Consider the following 25,637-nt stretch of genomic DNA (forward strand, 5'->3'; position numbering starts at 1 on the left):
CTAAGCACAGCACATTAGATAATACAAATATAGCATGTTTCCATTGTTGCAGAAAGTTCTTTTAGACAGTACTGCTTACCGTTTTATTCCTTCCACTCATCCTGAATCTGTTTCTGCAGTATTGATCAGATCAGTCAACAACTCCCCATGTCATATAGAATTAATTTCAAACTTTTTAGTGTAACCTTTAGAGTCTTTAGAGTTTCATGTAGTTAAAAATACATATTTTATTCACGGTGTGTTTATTAGGAGAATCATTAAATCCATTGCATGTATAGCATCCATTGGGGCTATATTGCTTTGCCCTCATATGACTTAGGGGAAAGGGAATTTCATGAAAATAAGTTGATGTTCCTTTACTATCCCATGGAATAAAGTATTTTGTCTTTGATTGAGGAGTCTTATGTCTTCTGACAACATACATGACACAGTAACAGGCTAACTTATTAGCTTATAAGTAGCATGAAATCAGATGCCATAGTAGATATGATTTGTTCATCATAATGAAAATTCTTTAAAATCTAAAGTTTAAGCTCTATATAATATTCCATAAAATATATATACTGCTATTTAAAAAAAATTACTCTCATTGAATATTTCCACATTAGTTTTCTGTTATAAATCATTTTGTAATTAACATCTTTATCTGTAAATCTTTATTTCTTCTGACAGTGAGTTATTTCTTTTGGAGTCCTTTCTGGTAGCATAAAGGCCAAAAGAAAAGCTTGCTTGATTTCTTTTAGTGCATAAAAGGAATACATTTTAATTCTGTATATATAAGTGTGTTTGTGTGTGTGTATTTATATATAATATTAAAAATGTTAACAAATCCCTTTTTCTTTAGGGGATACTTCCAAAGGAGGCATAGCTGAAATTCCTCAATCCACCTTTAAACCAGGCATCACTACCTTTCCTGAAGATTCAGACACTGTATCTCCTTTATCCTTGTCCCCTGAGGACTTTCCTCAATTGGCTGGAAGGTCTCCTCAAGTGAAGAATATTGGTGAATATACTGATACTCTCAACCAGCAGACATTAGCGGACAGTCGTCTAACTGAAGAGACTTTAAAAATTTCAGCTATTCCTGGCCTAGCTGACCAGAAGACTGGAATAGCAGCAGTGTCCTCTGGTTCCTACTCACAAAGAGGGAAGCCAAATATCTTCTACCCACAGGCCTTGCCAGACAGTCATCTAACTGAAGAGGCTGTAAAAGCTGGAGCTGTTCCTGGACTTGGTGACCAGAAGACAGGTGTATCAGCCGTTCCTCCAAGTTCCTACTCACCTGGAGAGAAGCTCAGTGTTTTCTACCCACAGGCATTGCCAGACGGTCATCAGACTGAAGAGTCTCTGAGTGTTTCAGTTCTTCCTGGACTAGCTGATCAAAAGACTGGAAAACCGATAGTACCTGCTAGTTCTTACTCAGTTGGAGAGGAACCTGGTATTTTCTACCATCAAGTCTTGCCAGACAGTCAACTACCTGAAGAAGCTCTGAAAGTTTTGGCTTCTCCTAGACCAGTTGATCAAAAGAGTGGGTTGCCTACTCTATCCTCTACCTACTCATATGGAGAGAAGCCTCATATTTTCTATCAACAGACATTGCCAGATAGTCATCCAACTGAGCAGACTCTGAAAGTTTCAGCTGCTCCTAGATTGGCTGAGCAGAAGACTGGGGTTCCTACTGTAACCTCTACTTCTTACCCAAATAAAGAGAAGCCCAGTATTTTCTACCAACCAGAATTGCCAAACAGACATCTAATTCAAGAGGTTCATCAAGTTTCAGCTGCTCCTGGATTGGTTGAGCAGAAGGCTGGGATATCGATAGTACCCTCTACTTCCTATTCACATAGAGAGAAGCCTAGTGTTGTGTACCAACAAGAGTTGCCAGACAGTCATCTAATTCAAGAGGTTCAGCAAGTTTCGGCTGCTCCTCGATTGGCTGAGCAGAAGACTGGGATTCCTACAGTACCCTCTACTTCCTATTCACATAGAGAAAAGCCAAGTATTGTGTACCAGCAAGAATTGTCAGACAGTCAGCTAATTGAACGGTCTCAAAAAGTTTCATCTGTTCCTGGACTGGCTGAGCAGAAGACTGGGATTCCTACAATACCCTCTGCTTCCTATTTACATAGAGAGAAGTCAAGTATTTTCTACCAACAAGAATTGCCAGACAGCCATCTAACCCAAGAGGTTCAGCAAGTTTCAGCTGCTCCTGGACTGGCTGAGCAGAAGACTGGGATTCCTACAATACCCTCTACTTCCTATTCACATAGAGAGAAGTCCAGTATTTTCTACCAACAGGAATTGCCAGACAGCCATCTAACTCAGGAAGTTCAGCAAGTTTCAACTGCTGTTGGACCCCTTGAACAGAAGACTGGGATTCCTACTGTACCCTCTACTTCCTATTCACATAGAGAGAAACCTCTTATTTTCTACCAGCAAGAGTTGCCAGAGAGTCGTCTAACTGAACAGGCTCAGAAAGTTTCATCTGTTCCTGGATTGACTGAGCAGAAGACTGGGATATCAACAGTAGCCTCTACTTCCTATTCGCATAGAGAGAAGCCCAGTATTTTGTACCAGCAAGAGTTGCCAGACATTCATGTAATTCATGAGGTTCCACAAGTTTCATCTGTTCCTGGATTGGCTGAGCAGAAGGCTAGGATTCCTGTCATACCCTCTACTTCTTACTCACATAGAGAGAAACCCAGTATTTTGTACCAACAAGAATTGTCAGACAGTCATCTAACTGAACAAGTACAGAAAGCTTCCGCTGCTCCTGGACCCACTGAGCAGAAGACTGGGATTCCTATAATAACTTCTGCTTCTTATTCACATAGAGAGAAGCCCATTATTTCCTACCAACAGGATTTGCCAGACAGTCATCTAACTAAAGAGGCTCAGAAGGTTCCAGCTGTTTCTGGACTAGCTCACCAGAAGAGTGGAATACCGATAGCGCCCCCTGCTTTCTACTCACAGAGAGGGAAGACCAGTCTTTTCCATCAGCAGGAGTTGCCAGACAGTCATCTAAGTGATCAGACTCAGAAAATTTCAGCTATTCCTAGACCAGTAGAACAGAACACTGGGATACAAACAGTACCCTCTATTTCCTACTCACATAGAGAGAAGCCCATTACTTTTTACCAGCAGGAGTTGCCAGGCAGGCTTCTAACTGAAGAGGTTCTAAAAGTTTCAGCTCTTCCTAGAACAGCTGACCAGAACACTGGGATAATAACAGGGTCCTCTCCATCTTACTTATTTGGAGAGAAGCCAAGTGGTCTTTTCTATCAGCAGGTGTTACCAGATGGTAGTCTAACTGAAGAAGCTCTGAAAGTTTCACCTGCATCTAGACCAAGTGACCAGAAGACTGGTATCCTCCTACTCCCTGCTAGTTCCTACTCACAGAGGGAGAAGCCTGGTATTTTCTACCCACAGGCGTTGCCCAGCAGTCACTTATCTGAAGAGACTCTGAAAGATTCAGCTGTTCTTGGACCAACTGACCAGAAGACTGGGACATCAGAACCTTCTGGTTCCTATTCACATAGAGAGAAATCCAGTATTTTCTACCAACAGGAGTTGCCAGATAGCCATATAACCGGAGAGGCTTTGAAAATTTCAGGTGTTTCTGGAACAGGTGACCAGAAAACTGGGATACCTATAGTAACCTCTCCTTCCTACTCACAGAAAGAGAAGCCCATTGTTGTCTACCAGCCGGTTTTACCAGATACATACCTTACTGAAGAGGCTGTGAATGTTTCAGATGCTCCTGCACAGGCTGACCAGAAGACGGGGATACCCATAGTAACCTCTCCTTCCTACTCTTACAACGAAAAACCCATTATTTTCTACCAACAGGCCTTGCCTGACAGTCAACTGACTGTGGAGGCTCTGAAGGCTTCAGATGTTCCTGGACCATCTGACCAGAAGACTGGGATACCTACAGTACCACCTAGTTCCTATTCATATAGAGAGAAGCCCATCATTTCTTACCAGCAAGAGGTGCCAGATCTTACTCAGGTGGCTTTGAAAGTTTTTGAGGTTCCTGGACCAGCTGACCAGAAGATTGGGATACCACCAGTAACCTCTGCTTCTTACTCATATGGAGAAAAGCCCATCATTTCTTACCAACAAGAGTTGTCAGATGCTAATGAAGATGCTTTAAAAGGGTTAGGGGTTCCTAGACAAGCAGACCAGACCGTTGGTGTGCGAGTTGTGCCCCCTGCTTCCTATTCACATAGAGAGAGTCCCATCTTTTCTTACCAGCAGGAGTTACCAGATCTTACTGAGGAAGCTTTGGAAGTTTTTGCTCTTCCTGCACCAGCTGATCAGAATGCTGAGATACCAATAGGACCTTCTAGTTCTTACTCACATAAAGAGAAACTCAAGATTTTACCAGACGATCAAAAGACTGCGTTACCATCAACTCCCTCTGGTTCCTACTCACATAGAGAGAAGCCTAAGACTTCAACTGTGATTGGACCAGCTGACCAGAAGACTCCATTATTGACAGGTTATCCTAATTCTTATTCTCAGAGAGTAAAGCCTAGTATTTTCCTGCAACAGCAGTTGGGAGATAGACATCAAAGTGGCGATATTCTGAAGATTTCACCTGTTGCTGAGCCCACTGATGTGAATTCTCGGATACCAATACCTCTTTCTAGTTCCTATTCACACAGAGAGAAATCTAATATTTTCTACCCACAGGAACTGCCAGACAAACATCTAAGTGAAGATTCACTGAAGGTTTCAATAGTTCCTGGACCAGCTGACAAAAAAACTGTGTTACCAGCAGTTCCTCCTAGTTCGTTTTCACATAGAGAGAAACCAGCTATATTATACCATCAGGATTTCCCAGAAAGACATCTAACGGAAGATAACCTGAAGTTCTCAAGCAGTCTTGGGCAAGCTGATCAGATTAATGGGTTATCAACAGTTCCCCCTGGTACTTACTCACATAGTGAGAAGCACAAACTTGTTTCAGATCATGTCCAAAGGCTAACAGATAATTTGGATTCTTCTCACACCAGTGTTATCTCAAACAGTATGCCTTTAAAGTATCAGGCTGATGGTAGAGTTGTAATAAATAAGCCAGAATCTTCTGGTTTTGAAGATGTTGGCTCTGAGGAAGTTCGGGATACAGAAAACAGTTCCAAAACTCTTAAAGAGATTCAGACACTTTTAATGGAAGCGGAAAATATAGCACTAAGACGATACAATTTTCCTGCTCCCCTTGTCCCTTTCAGAGATGTTTCATTTATACAGTCTAAGAAGATGGTTTGCTTCAAAGAACCCCTCACAACTGATGAATCTGATGGTGATTTGTCTCAGAGACAGCCATTCACAGAAGAAAGCCCAAGCAACAAGTGCATACAGAAGGATATTAGCACACAGACGAATCTGAAATGCCAGAGAGGCATTGAAAATTGGGAGTTTATTAGTTCAACTACAGTTAGAAGTCCTTTACAGGAAGCAGAAGGCAAAGCCAGGGCGGCATTTGATGAAACCCTTAAACAATATAAAGCAGCCAGATCTGTAATGAGATCTGAACCTGAAGAGTATAGTAGAACCATTGGGAATAAGATTGTTATCCCTATGATGACTATCATTAAAAGTGATTCAAGTAGTGATGCAAGTTCTTGCTCATGGGACAGTAATTCCTTGGAGTCAGTTTCTGATGTGCTTCTAAATTTCTTTCCATATTCTTCACCCAAGACAAGCATGACAGATAGCAGAGAGGAAGAGGGGATGTTAGAGAGTGATGATGGTGGTGGAAGCAGTGTAGATTCACTGGCTGCACATGTGAAAAACCTTCTGAAATGTGAATCCTCATTGAACCATGCTAAACAAATACTCAAAAATGCAGAGGAAGAGGAATCCCGGGTACGAGCACGAGGTAGGAAAAGATGATTTGTTATAAAGGCAGGTCAAACTCAAACGTTATAGTTTAATAATTTGCTTAAAGTTAAATATTTGATGCTCTAGATTAATTTTCTTGTAGAACTGTTGTTGTAGAACTGTTAAAATGATTGCATTATCTACTGGCAACCCAGAATAAACTCATTTAACCAATAATGAAGTCACAGTATTAATAGTGCTAGTTTGAGGTCTTAAGGAAGTATAAGTTCTGGTGTCTGAAGAAAAGTAAGAAAATTTGGGTTTCCAAATTCCTTAAGCTTGAATTTTTTCCTAATCTTTTCATTGTACTGTCCTCATTGTGGAGGCAATAAAATACTCATTAGAGTATTTGACTTAGAGAAGTCACTGTGTTTCATAAAACTTATGTATATTTTCTATCCCCTTCTGTAAAAAGATTCTTAAAGCAGATATTAGATAGACATTAGAAAAAACTGAATCAAAGTATTTAACACTAAAACTTGGGTTAGAGTTAAATTCCATTAATCTCTAAATTGTAGAATTCCATTAAAAAAGAAAAAAAATCTGTAAGGTAACATGGCAAATAAGTATGTTTTGGAAGGCAACTTTTAAGCAGTTCAGGCCTACCTGGAAATCTCTTGAGGTCAGCTTACTATACCATTCCTTTGATCACTTGTGCTTATTTTGATTCTCCAGAAACTCCCAGGTTTTATATATTATTTTAAAATATTAACGATTGTGGAAGTGGCAAAGACTGTAGCAGGAGCTAGTAGGGGAGACAAAGGGACTCTTTTGATGGGAAGGAAAATTAAGATGAAATTGGCTAAATACCATATTTCAAGTGGCCTCATTGGAGAAATGTCTGTAGAATATGTTTTTGTTTTTAAATCTGACTTTTCAGTGAAATTATCTCTCTCAAGAACTTCTAATACTAAGCACTGTGGTAGGCATTAAATTGACTATATTGATGATCTTCTCTGCTCTTGTAATCACTGATAGTTTTGCACTGTATTATCGCGAATGCTTTTATCTTTTCTCTCCAGCCTGGAATCTGAAGTTTAATATGGCTCATGAATATGGCTACTCCATTTCAGAACTAAATGAAGATGACAGGAGAAAAGTAGAAGAGATCAAAGCAAAGTTGTTTGGTCAAGGGAGAACAACTGACTTGTCCAAGGTATGAAAGAAATCTAAAAATTAAGAGACAAAATGTGACAGAAAGGGTGTGTAATTTGAATCTCTTACCTGGGCATTGATGACTCCTGCTGTCACTGATAGTCTTTGGCTAAAGTGTTGGGAATCTTAAGTCTTCAAAAGTTAAGTTTTAAGAATTTGATTCTATAGGTATTGATTAATTCCAAATTAATCTGTTAAAAATCTTTGTCTTAGAAAAACAGGAATAGATTTGCTTGTTTTATCAGTTATTTTTTATCACTTTCATTTTCTCTTGAGGGTGGTATCTTGAGATACAGATTCAGTTCACCTATTTTCAGATACATAGTCTCTGCTTAAGAGCACACAGCTGTCATAGCTTATGTATAAGGGACTTTTGTTTTTGGCTGCACCCCACTCGTTGTGGGGTGTGGGCTGTTTCTAGTGTCATGGGCTTCTGTAGTTAACGTTGCATGGGCTTAGTTGCCCTGGCATGTTGGATCTTAGTTCTCTGACCAGGGATTGAACCTGAATCCCCTGCATTGGAAGGTAGATTCTTAACCAGTGGGTCACCAGGAAAGTCCCTCAGTGACTTTCTTTTTCATGGTACTAATTTTCCATTGATAGTGAACTGTTTCATGCATGGCAAAGAGTATGTATGAAACATGAATTAAAAAAAAGAAAAATAGAAATAATTTGTGTTTATTGGCCATCCAGCTTGAGAAGTAGAACATTACCAAAGATCACTTGTGTGTCCTCTTTCCCACTGATGTCATTTTTACTTCTTATCCTGACATGTATTGGTTTTCCTGATGCTCGGTATGGTGTTGAACTGTATAGTAGATGGATTAAAGATGTTATATTTTCTTCTGAGAATTGCAGTTTACACACAGTCTTTGGCTTTTGAGGTTCTTCTAGGTATTTGTCTTAATGCATTCCTTTTTATTGCTGTAAGTATTGCAATGTATAAATACATCATAGTTTATCCATTTCTGCTGTGCATGGGGCATTTGTCTGCTATTATGAATAGTAATGGGACATATCTCTCTTACAGGGTTTTGCTATGGCTTACATGAGATAATGCCTATAAAGTGCTGGGGTGTGTGATATCTAGGTAGTGCTCAATAATTGACAACTGTTACTATTTTAACTTTTAAGTTTATATTGAAATATAGCCAGTTAACAATGTTGTGTACATGTATCCATTCTCCCCCAAACTCCCCTCCCCTCCAGGCTGCCACATAACATTGAGTAGAGTTCCCTGTGCTATACAGTAGGACCTGTTGGTTATCTATTTTAAATTGATAACTACTATTATTAATTCTATAAAAATTGGTATAGCTATCAGATATGTACACTTAATGGCTTAATTCATACAATGTCTTAGAAAATTGTCAGTGATACAGCATAATTATTTGGTTCATCATTTTGGAAAGGTTATCAGTTTTTGAAACTATGAATTGGATTGGATTTTAGTTTTACACAGCTCATCAGTTTTGGAAAAGTTATCAGTTTTTGAAACTATGAATTAGATTGGATTTTAGTTTTATATAGTTCATCAGTTTTGAAAAGGTTATCAGTTTTTAAAGTATAAATTAGATTGGATTTTCATTTTACATGTTGATATATTTCCTCTATGTTGTACATTTCATCCCCATGACTCATTTATGTATTGTTGTACATTTCATCCCCATTACTCATTTATTTTGTACATCTTAGCTTTCCTTACCTATTTTGTTCTTCCCTCCTGTCCACCTGCCCTATGGCAACCACGTGTTTGTTCTGTCCATGAGACTATTTCTGTTTTGTTACGTTTATCCATTTGTTTTTTAGATTCCCCATGTAAGTGAAATCATACAGTATTAGTCTGTCTTTGACTTATTTTACTTACTGTAGTACCCTCTTAAGTCCATCCATGTTGTTTCAAATGGCAAGATTTCATTCTTTTTTATGGTCTATTAACCATGGGGAGACTGTGGAAACAGTGTCAGACTATTTTTTTGGGCTCCAAAATCACTGCAGATGGTGACTGCAGCCATGAAATTAAAAGACGCTTACTCCTTGGAAGGAAAGTTATGACCAACCTAGATAGCATATTAAAAAGCAGAGATATTACTTTGCCAACAAAGGTCTGTCTGGTCAAGGCTGTGGTTTTTCCAGTGGTCATGTATGGATGTGAGAGTTGGACTGTGAAGAAAGCTGAATGCCGAAAAATTGATGCTTTTGAACTGTGGTGTTGGAGAGGACTCTTGAGAGTCGCTTGGACTGCAAGGAGATCCAACCAGTCCATCCTGAAGGAGATCAGTCCTGGGTGTTCATTGGAAGGACTGATGCTGAAGCTGAAACTCCAATACTTTGGCCACCTGATGCAAAGAGTTGACTCATTGGAAAAGACCCTGATGCTGGGAGGGATTGGGGGCAGGAGGAGAAGGGGATGACAGAGGATGAGATGGCTTGGCATCACCGACTCGATGAGCATGAGTTTGAGTAAACTCTGGGAGTTTGTGATGGACAGGGAGGTCTGGCGTGCTGCGATTCATGGGGTCGCAAAGAATCGGACATGACTGAGCGACTGAACTGAACTGAACTGAACCATGTGGTGTATACGTATGTACATACTTAGATTACTTCATATCTTGACTATTAGAAATAATGATGGAATGGATATGGGGTGCATATATCTTTTTTAATTAGTGTTTCATTTTCTTTGGAAAAATACAGTTAATTGATGGATCATGTGATAGTTATATGTTTAATTTTGTGGGGAACCTTCATACTGTTTTTCACAGTGGCTGCACCACTGTGAAATTTACAATTTACATTCTCAACAACAGTGCACAAGTGTTCCTTTTTCTTCATATCCTCAGCAACACATCTTATATGTTGTCTTCTTCATAACCATTCTAACAAATTGATATTTTAGTGACTTTTAAAAATTTGTACTTGCCTGATGTTGAGCATTGTTTTGTGTGTCTGTTAGCCATCTATGTGTCTGTTTTTTTTTTATGAAAATGTCATTCATATCCTTTGCCCATTTTTACACTGGGTTGTCTGAATTTTTTATTTGAGTTGTATGAATTCCATGAATCGCAGCACGCCAGACCTCCCTGTCCATCACAAACTCCCAGAGTTGTATTAATCCCTTGTTAGATACATTCATTGTTTGCAGATATCTTCTAGTCAGTAGGCTGCCTTTTTGTTTTGTTGGTAATTCCCTTTGCTGTGTGGTAGCTTTTTAGTTTGATGCAGTCCGTTTGCTTATCTTTGCTTTTGTTTCCCTTGTCTAAGGAGATAAAATAATATATGCTGCTAAGAGTGATCTCAGTGTACTGCCAATGTTTTCTTTTAAAAGTTTTATGGTTTCAGGTCTTCCATTTAAGTCTTTAATTCATTTTGAGTTTATTTTCATATTTGATGTAAGAAGGTGCTCCAGTTTGATTCTTTTGCCTTTAGCTGTTCAGTTTCCCCAACACCATTTATTGAAAAAAATATCTTTTTCCTATTGTTTATTTTTGCCTCATTGGTCATATATTAATTGACAATATAAGTGTGGGTTTAAAAAAAAACAAAGTGTGGGTTTATTTCTGGGTCTCTTTTTCTGTTTCATTGTTCTATAGATCTATTTTTGTGCCAGTGCCATACTATTTTGATATCTGTAGCTTTATGGTATAGTTTGAAATCAAGACTACCAGTACTTCCAGCTTTGTTCTTCTTTCTCAAGAGTGTTTAGGCTGTTTGAACTTGTGTTTCCAAATAGATTTTAAATTTATTTTTTTCTAGTTTAGTGAAAAATGCCACTGGTATTTTGGTGGAGATTGCATTGAATCTGTAGATTGCTTTGGGGAATATGGTCAGTTTAATATTAATCTTCCAATCCATGAGTAGGGTATATCTTTGATTATTTTTGTTCAAATGTAAGTGTTTAAATTTTTTGTTCAAATTTAAGTGTTTAACATTCTACAACTTTTAGTTTTAAAGACTTATTTTTTAAAGCTGTAAGTTCACAACAAAACTGCAAGGAAGGTACAGAGATTTCCCATTTGTCTCCTACCCCATCACATGCATTTCTTCCACCATTATCAACATCCTCCAACAGAGTGGTGTATTTCTTTGGTGCATCTTAAGCACCCTAAGTTCAAAGTTTACATTAGGGTTCATAACTAGTGTTGTACATTCTGTATGTATGGATGTGTATAGTGACATGTACCCATCATTATAATATAGAGACTATTTTCACCACTCTAAAGTTACTCTGTACTCCATCTGTGCAAGCCTGCCACCCCCACTGCAACCACTGATCTTTTTACTGTCTCCATACTTTACTGTTTTCCACATTGTCTTATGGTTGGAATCATGTATTTTGTAGACGTTTCAAAGAAAGACTTTGGCTCTCTTAATTAGTAATATACATTTAATATTCTTCCATGTTTTGTCATGGCTCGACAGCTCATTTCTTTTTAGCAATGAATAATATTCCACTGTCTGCGTGTACCACAGTTTATCTATTTGTCTACTTAATAGAATTTATCTCTGCATCTACTGAAAGATATCTTGGTTCCATCTACGTTTTCACAGTTATTGATAAGTCTGCTATAAATGTCCAGATGCAAGTTTTTCTGTGGACATAAGTTTTCAGCTCTGTTGGATAAATATCAAGGAAAAATACAAATGCCAGATAGTATAGTAAGAGTATGCTTAGTTTTGTAAGAAACTGCTAAACCATCTTTTTAAGTGAGTGTATCATCTCCTGTTCCTACCAACAGTAAATTTGAGCTTCTGTGGCTCCATATCCTCACCAGCATTTGTTGTGAAGGTTTTCTCATTGTGGCCATTCTAATAGGTGTATAGTGGTGTCTTACTGTTATTTTAGTTTGCACTTCCTTGATAATGTAATGTGGGGCATCTTTTCATATACTTATTTTCCATCTGTATATCTTTTTTGGTGAGGTATCTGTTAATGTCTTTGGCCCATTTTTATATATAGGGTCATTTGTTATTTTTTTATTGATGATTCTTAAGAGTTCTTTGTATATTTTGGATAACACCTTTAAAAAAAAAAATCAGCCCCAACAGGGGAGAATCTTTTCGCCATTAACCTAGAAGTTTTATTATCAGTGCTGTATAGTTGGAGAAGTCCTGAGACTACAGGAAGAATAAAACTGAAATCCAGAGGCAGGAGACTTAAGCCCAAAACCTGAGAACACCAGAAAACTCCTGACTACATGGAACTTTAAGCAATAAGTGACCGTCCAAAAGCCTCCATACCTACACTGAAACCAACCACCACCCAAGAGCCAGTAAGTTTTAGAGCAAGACATACCATGCAAATTCTCCAGCAACACAGGAACACAGCCCCGAATGTCAACATACAGGCTGCCCAAGGTGACACCTAACACATAGACCCATCTCAAAACTCATTACTGGGCACTCCATTGCTCTCCAAAAAGAAGAAATCAAGTTCCACACACCAGTACACTGACGCAAGCTTCCCTAACCGGGAAACCTTGACAAGCCAATCGTCTAACCCCACCCACTGGGTAAATCCTCCACAATAAAAAGGAACCACAGACCTCCAGAATACAGAAAGTCCATTCCAGACACAGCAATCTAAACAAGATGAAAAGGCAAAGAAATACCCAACAGGTAAAGGAACATGAAAAATGCCCACCAAGTCAAACAAAAGAGGAGGAGATAGGGAATCTACCTGAAAAAGAATTTAGAATAATGATAATAAAAATGATCCAAAATCTTGAAAACAAAATGGAGTTACAGATAAATAGCCTTGAGACAAAGATTGAAAAGATACAAGAATTGTTTAATAAAGACCTAGAAGAAATAAAAAAGAGTCAATTAAAAATGAACAATGCAATGAATGAGATCAAAAACACTTTGGAGGGAACCAAGAGTAGAATAACGGAGGCAGAAGATAGGATAAGTGAGGTAGAAGATAAAATGGTGGAAATAAATGAAGCAGAGAGGAAAAAAGAAAAAAGGATCAAAAGAAATGAGGACAACCTCAGGGACCTCTGGGACACTGTGAAACGCCCCAACATTCGAATCATAGGAGTTCCAGAAGAAGAAGACAAAAAGAAAGGCCATGAGAAAATACTCGAGGAGATAATAGCTGAAAACTTCCCTAAAATGGGGAAGGAAATAGCCACTCAAGTCCAAGAAACCCAGAGAGTCCCAAACAGGATAAACCCAAGGCGAAACACCCCAAGACACATATTAATCAAACTAACAAAGATCAAACACAAAGAACAAATATTAAAAGCAGCAAGGGAAAAACAACAAATAACACACAAAGGGATTCCCATAAGGATAACAGCTGACCTATCAATAGAAACCCTCCAGGCCAGAAGGGAATGGCAGGACGTCCTGAAAGTAATGAAAGAGAATAACTTACAACCTAGATTACTGTATCCAGCAAGGATCTCATTCAGATATGAAGGAGAACTCAAAAGCTTTACAGATAAGCAAAAGCTGAGAGAATTCAGCACCACCAAACCAGCTCTTCAACAAATGCTAAAGGATCTTCTCTAGACAGGAAATGCAGAAAGGTTGTATAAACGTGAACCCAAAACAACAAAGTAAATGGCAACGGGACCACACCTATCAATAATTACCTTAAATGTAAATGGGTTGAATGCCCCAACCAAAAGACAAAGATTGGCTGAATGGATACAAAAACAAGACCCCCATATATGCTGTCTACAAGAGACCCACCTCAAAACAAGAGACACATACAGACTAAAAGTGAAGGGCTGGAAAAAAATATTTCATGCAAATGGAGACCAAAAGAAAGCAGGAGTCGCAATACTCATATCAGATAAAATAGACTTTCAAATAAAAGCTGTGAAAAGAGACAAAGAAGGACACTACATAATGATCGAAGGATCAATCCAAGAAGAAGATATAACAATTATAAATATATATGCACCCAACATAGGAGCACCGCAATATGTACGGCAAACGCTAACGAGTATGAAAGAGGAAATTAATAGTAACACAATAATAGTGGGAGACTTTAATACCCCACTCACAACTATGGATAGATCAACTAAACAGAAAATTAACAAGGAAACACAAACTTTAAATGACACAATGGACCAGCTAGACCTAATTGATATCTATAGGACATTTCACCCCAAAACAAGCAACTTCACCTTTTTCTCAAGTGCACACGGAACCTTCTCCAGAATAGATCACATCCTGGGCCATAAATCTAGTCTTGGAAAATTCAAAAAAATTGAAATCATTTCAGTCATCTTTTCTGACCACAGTGCAGTAAGATTAGATCTCAGTTACAGGAAAAAAAATTGTTAAAAATTCAGACACCTGGAGGCTAAATAACACGCTTCTGAATAACCAACAAATCATAGAAGAAATCAAAAAAGAAATCAAAATATGTATAGAAATGAATGAAAATGAAAACACAACAACCCAAAACCTATGGGACACTGTAAAAGCAGTGCTAAGGGGAAGGTTCATAGCATTACAGGCTTACATCAAGAAACAAGAAAAAAGCCAAATAAATAACCTAACTCTACACCTAAAGCAATTAGAGAAGGAAGAAATGAAGAACCCCAGAGTTAGCAGAAGGAAAGAAATCTTAAAAATTAAGGCAGAAATAAATGCAATAGAAACTAAAGAGACCATAGCAAAAATCAACAAAGCTAAAAGCTGGTTTTTTGAAAAAATAAACAAAATTGACAAACCATTAGCAAGACTCATTAAGAAACAAAGAGAGAAGAACCAAATTAACAAAATTAGAAATGAAAATGGAGAGATCACAACAGACAACACTGAAATACAAAGGATCATAAGAGACTACTACCAGCAGCTCTATGCCAATAAAATGGACAACTTGGATGAAATGGACAAATTCTTAGAAAAGTATAACTTTCCAAAACTGAACCAGGAAGAAATAGAAGATCTTAACAGACCCATCACAGGCAAGGAAATCGAAACTGTAATCAAAAATCTTCCAGCAAACAAAAGCCCAGGACCAGATGGCTTCACAGCTGAATTCTACCAAAAATTTAGAGAAGAGCTAACACCTACCTTACTCAAACTCTTCCAGAAAATTGCAGAAGAAGGTAAACTTCCAAACTCATTCTATGAGGCCACCATCACCCTAATTCCAAAACCTGACAAAGATGCCACAAAAAAAGAAAACTACAGGCCAATATCACTGATGAACATAGATGCAAAAATCCTTAACAAAATTCTAGCAAACAGAATCCAACAACATATTAAAAAAATCATACACCACGACCAAGTGGGCTTTATCCCAGGAATGCAAGGATTCTTCAATATCCGCAAATCAATCAATGTAATACACCACATTAACAAATTGAAAGATAAAAACCATATGATTATCTCAATCGATGCAGAGAAAGCCTTTGACAAAATTCAACACTCATTTATGATTAAAACTCTCCAAAAAGCAGGAATAGAAGGAACATACCTCAACATAATAAAAGCTATATATGACAAACCCACAGCAAGCATCACCCTCAATGGTGAAAAATTGAAAGCATTTCCCCTGAAATCAGGAACAAGACAAGGGTGCCCACTCTCACCACTACTGTTCAACATAGTGTTGGAAGTTTTGGCCACAGCAATCAGAGCAGAAAAAGAAGTAAAAGGAATCCAGATAGGAAAAGAAGAAGTGAAACTCTCACTGTTTGCAGATGACATGATCCTCTATATAGAAAACCCTAAAGACTCTACCAGAAAATTACTAGAACTAATCAATGAATATAGTAAAGTTGCAGGATATAAAATTAACACACAGAAATCCCTTGCATTCCTATATACTAACAATGAAAAAACAGAAAGAGAAATTAAGGAAACAATACCATTCACCATTGCAACAAAAAGAATAAAATACTTAGGAGTATATCTACCTAAAGAAACAAAAGACCTATACATAGAAAAATATAAAACACTGATGAAAGAAATCAAAGAGGACACAAACAGATGGAGAAACATACCGTGTTCATGGATTGGAAGAATCAATATTGTCAAAATGGCTATTCTACCCAAAGCAATCTATAGATTCAATGCAATCCCTATCAAGCTACCAACGGTATTTTTCACAGAACTAGACCAAAGAATTTCACAATTTGTATGGAAATACAAAAAACCTCGAATAGCCAAAGTAATCTTGAGAAAGAAGAATGGAACTGGAGGAATCAACCTGCCTGACTTCAGACTCTACTACAAAGCCACAGTCATCAAGACAGTGTGGTACTGGCACAAAGACAGAAATATAGACCAATGGAACAGAATAGAAAGCCCAGAGATAAATCCACGAACCTATGGACACCTTATCTTTGACAAAGGAGGCAAGGATATACAATGGAAAAAAGACAACCTCTTTAACAAGTGGTGCTGGGAAAACTGGTCAACCACTTGCAAAAGAATGAAACTAGAACACTTTCTAACACCATACACAAAAATAAACTCAAAATGGATTAAAGATCTAAATGTAAGACCAGAAACTATAAAACTCCTAGAGGAGAACATAGGCAAAACACTCTCTGACATAAATCACAGCAAGATCCTCTATGACCCACCTCCCAGAATATTGGAAATAAAAGCAAAACTAAACAAATGGGATCTAATGAAACTTAAAAGCTTTTGCACTACAAAAGAAACTATAAGTAAGGTGAAAAGACAGCCGTCAGATTGGGAGAAAATAATAGCAAATGAAGAAACAGACAAAGGATTAATCTCAAAAATATACAAGCAACTCCTGCAGCTCAATTCCAGAAAAATAAATGACCCAATCAAAAAATGGGCCAGAGAACTAAACAGACATTTCTCCAAAGAAGACATACAGATGGCTAACAAACACATGAAAAGGTGCTCAACATCACTCATTATTAGAGAAATGCAAATCAAAACCACAATGAGGTACCATTACACACCAGTCAGAATGGCTGCTATCCAAAAGTCTACAAGCAATAAATGCTGGAGAGGGTGTGGAGAAAAGGGAACCCTCTTACACTGTTGGTGGGAATGCAAACTAGTACAGCCGCTATGGAAAACAGTGTGGAGATTCCTTAAAAAACTGGAAATAGAACTGCCATATGACCCAGCAATACCACTTCTGGGCATACACACTGAGGAAACCAGATCTGAAAGAGACACATGCACCCCAGTGTTCATCGCAGCACTGTTTATAATAGCCAGGACATGGAAGCAACCTAGATGCCCATCAGCAGATGAATGGATAAGGAAGCTGTGGTACATATACACCATGGAATTTTACTCAGCCGTCAAAAAGAATTCATTTGAACCAGTCCTAATGAGATGGATGAAACTGGAGCCCCTTATACAGAGTGAAGTAAGCCAGAAAGATAAAGAACATTACAGCATACTAACACATATATATGGAATTTAGAAAGATGGTAACGATAACCCTATATGCAAAACAGAAAAAGAGACACAGAAATACAGAACAGACTTTTGAACTCTGTGGGAGAAGGTGAGGGTGGGATGTTTCAAAAGAACAGCATGTATACTATCTATGGTGAAACAGATCACCAGCCCAGGTGGGATGCATGAGACAAGTGCTCCGGCCTGGTGCACTGGGAAGACCCAGAGGAATCGGGTGGAGAGGGAGATGGGAGGGGGGATCGGGATGGGGAATAAGTGTAAATCTATGGCTGATTCATATCAATGTATGACAAGACCCACTGAAATGTTGTGAAGTAATTAGCCTCCAACTAATAAAAAAATTAAAAAAAAAAAAAAAAAAAATCAGGTATGTCTTTTGCCAGTACTCTTCTCCCAGTCTAATTCTCTTGCCATTGTTTTTCATAGAAGAGAAGTTTTTTATTTTAGTGAGTCCAGCTTATCAGTTATTTCTCTTAAGGATCATACCTCTGATGTTATATGTTAAAAGTTATCACCATATCCAAGGTCATCTAGAATTTCTCCTGCATTGTTTTCTAGCAGTTTTGCATTTTACATTTAGATCTAATATCTATTTTGATTTAATTTCTGTGAAGGGTTTAAAGTCTGTTTCTAGATTCGTTTTTTCCATGTTGATGTTCAGACAGTCTCACACCATTTGTTGAAAGCACTATTTTTGCTCCATTGTATTATCTTTGTTGCTTTATCAGAGATCAGTTGACTGTTTACCTGGGTCTGTTTCTGGGTTTTGTTTTCTTATAGTGATAGGTTTGTTTATTTCACCATTAAAACTGTCTTGATTACTGTAGCTTTATAGTAAGTCTTAAAGTCAGATAGTGTCAGTCCTCCAACTTTGTTCTCCTTGCTTATCATGTTGGCTTTTCTGGGTCTTTTGCCTCGCCATGTAAACCTTAGAATCAGTTTTCCAGTATTCACAAAATAACTTACTGGCATTATAATTGAAGTTGCACTGACTCTATACATCAATTTGGGAGAAACTGAGGGTTTTGAAAATGTTGAATCTTCCTGTCTGTAAACATGGAATATCTTTCTGTTTATTTAATTCTTCTTTGATTTCAATCATCAAGAATTTATAATTTTCCTATATAGATCTTATATATATTTTGTTAAGTTTATATGAAATATTTCATTTTTATAGGGTGCTAATGTAAATGATAGTGTTTTTAATTGCTAATTTCACTTATTCATAGCTGATACATAGGAAAACAATTGACTTGTATATTAATCTTGTATTTGACAACTTACTGTAATTGCTTATTAGTTCCAAGGGTTTTTTGTTGGTTCTCTCAGATTTTCTACATAGGTGATCATGTTTTCTGAAAACACACAGTTTTATTTCTTCCATCTCCAACTGTATACTTTTTAGTTCCTTTACTTTGTCTTAAATGCCGGGAGAAATGTCAACAACCTCAGATATGCAGATGATACCACTCTAATGGCAGAAAGTGAAGAGGAACCAAACAACCTCTTGATGAGGGTGAAAGAGGAGAGTGAAAAAACTGGCTTGAATCTCAACATTAAAAACACTTAAGATCATGGCAGTCAGTTCAATCACTGCATGACAAATAGAAGTGGAGAGAGTGGAAGCAGTGACAGATTTTATTTTCCCAGGCTCTAAAATCGCTGAGAATGGTGACTGCAGCCATGAAATGAAAAGATACTTGCTCCTTGAAAGGAAAGCTATGACAAACGTAGACAGTGTGTTAAAAAGCAGAGATATACTTTGCCAACAAAGATAGTTAAAGCTATGGTTTTTCCAGTAGTCATGTACAGATGTGAGAGTTGAACCATAAAGATGGCTGAGCAGTGAGGAATTGATGCTTTTGAACTGTGGTATTGGAGTTGACTCTTGAGAGTCCCTTGGACTACAAGGAAATCCAACCAGTCAATCCTAAAGGAAATCAACCCTGAATATTCATTGGAAGGACTGATGCTAAAGCTGAAACTCCAGTACTTTGGCCACCTAATGCAAAGAGCTAACTCATTGGAAAAGATCCTGATGCTGGAAAAGGTTGAGGCAAGAGCCGAAGGGGGAGACAGAGGGTGAGATGGTTGGATGGCATCACTGACTCAGTGGACATGAATTTGAGCAAACTCTGGGAGACTGAGCACATGCATGCTGGGCGATAGTGGAAGACAGAGAACCTGATGTGCTGTAGTCCGTGGAGTTGCAGGGAGTCGGACATGACTTAGCCACTGAACAACAGCAGAAATTGGGCATCCTGAGCTAGTTTCTAATAAAAGGATAGTTTCTCACCATTAAATATGTTAAGGAAGGTTTCCTCTATTTTTATTTTACTGATAGTTTGTTTTTTTTTAATATTCATTTGACTGCTGGGTCTTAGTTGCAGTGCGAGGTATTATCAGTTCTTTGTGGCATGCAAACTCTTTTTTGCAGCGTTATCTAGTTTCCTGACCAGAGATTGAACCTGTACCCCTTCATCGGAAACTCAGGGTCTTAGCCAGTAGAGCACCAGAGAAGGCGCTACTGATAGTTTTATCATGAATGGGTGTTGAATTTTTTCAAATATACTTTTTGCATCTATTGATATAATCATGTGATTTTTCTTTTTTAGGTTTGTGGTGTGATGGATTACATTATTTGGCATTATTTGGCATAAATCCCACTTGGTCACTGCTTATAATTATACTTTGTTGGATTCTATTTGTTAATCCTTTTTAAAAATTAATTACTTCAATTGGAGGATAATTGCTTTATAATATTGTGATGGTTTATTGATGATTTTTGCAACTATATTCATGAGAAGATATATTGGTGTGTAGTTTTTTTCCATTGAAGTGTCTTTGGTTGTTTTATTAGGGTAGTGCTGATCTTCATAAAATTAATTAGGAAGAGATATTTCTTCTGCTTTTATTCTCTGAAGTATATGAATAGGAAGTTGGTATAATTTATTCCTTAAATGTTTGGTAGTATTTACCAGTGAACCCACCTGGACCTAGTGCTTTCTTTTTTAAAGGTTGTTAAATTACTGATTTGGTTTCTCAAATTGGTGCCTATTCAGAATGTCTTTTTCTTCTCATTTGAGTCTTGGCACATTGAATCTTTCAAGGTATTGGTCCATTTCATCTAGGTTATCAAATTTGTGGGCATTTGACTTGTTCATAGTATTCCTTTATTTTCCTTTTAATGTCCATGGGATCTGTAGTGATATCCACCCTTACATTATTTGTAGTATTACTTTGTGCTCATTCTCTGTTAGTTTGCCTGGCTAGAGGCTTATTAGTTTATTTTTTTATCTTACTTCAGAGTTAATTTGCTTTTCTTTTTGTAATTTCCTGAGGTAGAAATTTAGATTATGTATTTTAGGTCTTTTTTATTTTCTAATATATGCACTCAGTGCTATAAATTTCCTTCTATGTACTGCTTTCACTGCATTCCACAAATTTTCACAAGTTGTATTTTTATTTTCCTTTGTTATTATATTTTTTCTTTGATTTATATTTTATTTAGAAGTATGTTGTTTAAACTCCACATATTTGGGAGTTTTCCAGCTGACTTAGTGTCATTTCTAGTTTAATTCCTTTCTGATCTAAGAGCAGCCATTGTACTACTTTCTAAAAATTTTGTTAAGGTGTGTTTTATGACCCAGTACATGGCCTCTCATGGTTAATGTTTCATGTGAGCTTGAGAAGGATATGTAGTCTGCTGTTTTTGGCTGAAGTAGTTTATAGACGTCCAGTATATTCCAGTTTATTGATTATTTCGCTGAAGTCAAGTATAAATCTTGACTAATTTATACTTGATTTACAAATCAAGTATAAATCTTACTGATTTGCTGCCTAATGAATTTGTTCATTTCTTTTATTTTTTTCTTTTTTATTTTTTTTACTGAAGGATGATTGCTTTACAGAATTTTGTTGTTTTTTGTCAGACCTCAACATGAATCAGCCATTGTGTGTATGTTAGTCACTCAGTCGTGCCCAACTCTTTGTGATGCCATGGACTGCGGCCCACCAGGCTCCTCTGTCCATGAGATTTTCCAGGCAAGGATCCTGGAGTGGGTTGCCATATCCACTCCCTTCTGATGGAAGGGTGTTGAAGTCTCCAACTATAATAGTGTTTCTTTTTGCAATTCTCTTTTGCATTTTTTGTCTCATGTAGTTTGATAATCTTGTTAGTTGTGTAAAGAAACTACTACCCCTTTACCATTATGTTATGCCCTTTGCTGTCTATTATAACTTTACTTGTTTTGAAGTCTGTTATAAAATTAAAAGACACTTGCCCTTTGGAAGAAAAGCTGTGACAAACTTCGACAGCGTATTAAAAAGCAGAGACATTACTTTGCTGACAAAGGTCCATCTAGTCAAAGCTATGGTTTTTCCAGTAGTCGTGTATGGATGTGAGAGTTGGGCCATAAAGCTGAGCACTAAAGAATTGATGCTTTTGAACTGTGGTATTGGAGTCAACTCTTGAGAGTCCCTTAGACTTCAAGGAGATCAAACCAGTCCATCCTAAAGGAAATGAGTCCTGAATATTCATTGGAAGGACTGATGCTGAAGCTGAAACTCCAGTACTTCGGCCACGTGATGCGAAGAGCTGACTCAGTGGAAGCTGATTCTTCCACTCGAAAAACATCATATATCTTTCCATCTGTTTGTGTCATCTTCAGTTTCTTTGATCAGTGTGTTATTTTCAGAGTACATGTCTTTTGTCTCCTTATGTTGGTTTATTCCTAGGTATTTAGTTCTTTGTGATGTGATGGTAATTGGGATTGTTTCATTAATTGCTGTTTCTGGTCTTCCATTATTAGTATATAGAAACACAACAGATTTCTGTGTATTAAGTTTGTAACCTATAACTATACCAAATTCACTGATGAGCTCTAGTAGTTTTCTGGTAACATCTTTAGGATTTTCTATGTATAGTGTCATGTCATCTTGCAAGAAATGACATTTTAACTTTTTCCTCCAGTTTTGATTCCTTTTTTTTTTTTAATTCTCTGATTACTATAGCTAGGATTTCCAAACCTATGTTGAATAAAAGCAGTGAGAGTGAACATCTTTGTCTTAGAGGAGATGCTGTCATATTTACACCATTGAGTATGATATTAGCTGTAGGTTTGTCATGTATGGCCTTTGTTATGTTGAGATAGGTTTCCTCAATGCCTACTTTCTAGTCTGGAGAGTATTTTTTCATAAATGGGTACTGAATTTTGTAAAAAGGTTTTTTTGCATGTATTGAGATGATCATATAGCTTTTATTCTTCAATTTATTTTTGTTGTGTATCATACTGATTAAGTTGTGATATTGAAAAAAAATCATTGTATCTCTGGGATGAATCCCACTTGATCATGATGCATGATCCTTTTAATCTGTTACTAGATTTGGATTTCTGGTATTCTGGTGAGGATTTTAGCGTCTGTGTTCAATAGTTATATTGACCTATAATTTTCTCTCTCCTTTTTTTTGGTATCTTTGTCTGGTTTTGGTATCAGAGTGATGGTGACCTCATAGAATGAGTTTGGGGATTTTCCTTCCTCTGCAATTTTTTGGAACACTTTCAGAAGGATAGATGTTAACTCTTCTCTAAATGTTTGATAGAATTTGCCTGTGAAGACTTTTCATCCTGAACTTTTGTTTGTTGGGAGTTTTTTAAAACCACTGTTTCAATTCCAATACTTGTGATTTCTCTGTTTATATTTTCTATTTCTTCCTGGTTTGCTCTTGGGAGATTGTACCTTTCTAAGAATTTGTCCATTTCTTCCAGGTTGTCCATTTTAATTGTATACAGTTGCTGGTAAAAGTCTCTTGTGATCCTTTGTATATCTGTGGTGTCATTTGTAACTTACCCTTTTTTATCTCTAATTTTATTGATTTGAGTCCTCTCTGTTTTTTAACTGATGAGTCTAGTAAAGGTTAATCGGTTTTGTTTATCTTTTCAGAGAACTAGCTTTTAGCTTCATGTATCTTTGCTGCTGTTTCCTTTGTCTCCATTTCATTTATTTCTGCTCTGATCTCTGATTTCTTTCCTCCTACTAATTTTATGTTTTGTTTCTTCTTTCTCTATTTGTTTCAGGTGTGAGGTTAGGTTATTTCAGATTTTTTGTTTTTTTAAGATAAGATTGTATTGCTATAAAGTTCCCTGTTAAAACTCCTTTTGCTGCATTGCACAGATTTTGGGTTGCAGCGCTTTCATTTTCACTTGTCTCTAGGTATTTTTTGAGTTCCTCTTTTTAAAAAAGTTACTTGTTTTGGTGGACTGGGCCTTTGTCGCTGAGCGCAGGCTTTCACTAGTTGCCGCAAGCGAGGGCCGCTCTTCGTTGCGGTGTGGTGGCTGCTTGTCTAGTTGCCGCGAGCGAGGGCCGCTCTTGGTTGCAGTGTGGTGGTTCTCGCCGCAGAGTGGTAGTTGCAGCTTGTGGGCTGAGTGGTTCCTGTGTGCAGGCTCTGGAGTGCAGACTCACTAATTGTGGTGCACAGGCTTAGTTGCTCTGCAGCATGTGGCATCTTCCTGGGCCAGGGATCAAACCCACGTCCCTTGCATTGGCAGAAGGATTTGCAACAACTGGACCACCAGGGAAGCTGTTGAGTTCCTCTTCGATTTCTTCAATGATCCATTGGCTGTTTATTAGCAAATTGTTTAGCCTCCACCTGTTTGTGTTGTTTTATAGTTTTTTTATTTTCTTGTAGTTTATTTTTAATCTCAGTTGTAGTTGGAAAAGATGCTTGATATAACTTCAGTCATCTTAAATTTATCCACGGCTCCCTTTGTGGCACAGCATGTGATCATTACTGAGGCTATTCTGTGTGGATATGAGAGGAATGTTTATTCTGCTTCTTTTGGATGGAATGCTGTGTAATTATCAATTAAATCCATCTGATTCCATGTGTCATTTAAGGGTTGTGTTTCCTTATTGATTTCTCTGTGGATGGTCTGTGCATTGATGAAAGTGGGGTATTACACAGTCTCCCACTATTGTTGTGTTACTATTGATTTCTCCCCTTATGGCTGTTAGTATTTGCCATATATTTTGAGGCGCTCCTGTATTGGATGCATATATATTTATAATTGTTATATCCTAATTCTTGCATTGGTACCTTGATGATTATGTAGTGACCTTTGTTTTAGTAGTCCTTGTTTCAAAATCTGTTTTGTCTGATAAGAGCATTGCAATTCCACCCTTCTTTAGATTTCCATTGGCCTGGAATACGTTTTCCTTCCCCTCACTTTCAGTGTGTACATATCCCTACGTCTGAAGTGAGGTCTCTTTTAAAAAAAAAACAAAATTATTTATTTTTGGCTGTCCTGGGTCTTTGTTGCTACACACAGACTTTGTCTAGTTGTAGAGTGGAGGCTACTCTCATTGCAGAGCGCAGGCTTCAGTAGTTGTGGCACACAGGCTCAGCTGCTCCTTGGCATGTGGGATATTCCTGGATGAGGGATTGAACCTGTGTCCCCTGCATTGGCAGGCGAATTCTTATCTAATGTGCCAGCAAGGAAGTCCCTGAAGTGGGTTTCTTACAGACAACTTTTATAGGGGTCTTACTTTTGTATCTGTTTAGGCAGCCTGTGTCTTTGGGTTGAAGCATTTAATCCATTTACATTTGATATAGTTATTGGTATATATATTCCTATTGCCATTTTGTTGAGTGTCTTGGGTTTGTTTTTGGAGGTCTTTTTTCTTCCCTTCCTCTTTTGTTCCTGTCTCTTGTTTGAGCACCATCTTTAGTATTACGGTTGGGTTGCTCTTTCTTTTTTGTGTGTGTATCTGTTGTAGTTTTTGGCTTTGCTGTTCACCATAAGGTTTTGGTATAGCAGTCTGTATAATGTACAAGGTTGTTTTAAGTTTCTGGTCTCCGCCCCCCCAGAGAAGTTCCTTTATCATTTGTTGCAAAGCTGGTCTGGTGGTGGTAAATTCTCTTAGCTTTTGCTTCTCGGTAAAGCTTTTGATTTCTCCATCAAGTCTGTGAGAGCCTCACTGGGTAGAGCATTCTTGGTTGTAATTTCTTCCCTGTCATCACTTTAAATATATTGTGCCACTTTCATCACTTAAATATATATATATTGAGTTTAATATATATTAAACTCTGGCCTGCAGAGTTTTAGCTGATAATGGTAATTCTCTTGTATATTATTTGTTGTTATTCCCTTGTTGCTTTAAGTATTTTTCCTTTGTCTTTTCAGCTATTATCTCTTCAAATATCTTCT

The 25,637-nt window shown here is 37.5% G+C and overlaps 1 protein-coding gene across 9 annotated transcripts in view; it reads left to right on the forward strand.

The window, feature by feature from the left end:
• Window positions 1–25,637, forward strand: part of ALMS1 (ALMS1 centrosome and basal body associated protein) — a 208,613-nt gene that overhangs the window by 71,518 nt on the left and 111,458 nt on the right. For all 9 annotated transcript variants that reach the window (XR_006343632.1, XM_043918385.1, XM_043918386.1 and 6 more), the window contains 2 exons: window positions 845–5,887; window positions 6,912–7,045. Coding sequence is in view for 8 of the 9 variants with exons in the window: in XM_043918385.1 (XP_043774320.1) it covers window positions 845–5,887; window positions 6,912–7,045 (5,177 nt within the window). In the remaining variant the exon portion in view is untranslated. The remainder of the gene's footprint in view (window positions 1–844; window positions 5,888–6,911; window positions 7,046–25,637) is intronic.

Source organism: Cervus elaphus, chromosome 11, assembly GCF_910594005.1.
Source record: "Cervus elaphus chromosome 11, mCerEla1.1, whole genome shotgun sequence".
NCBI lineage: Eukaryota > Metazoa > Chordata > Mammalia > Artiodactyla > Cervidae > Cervus > Cervus elaphus.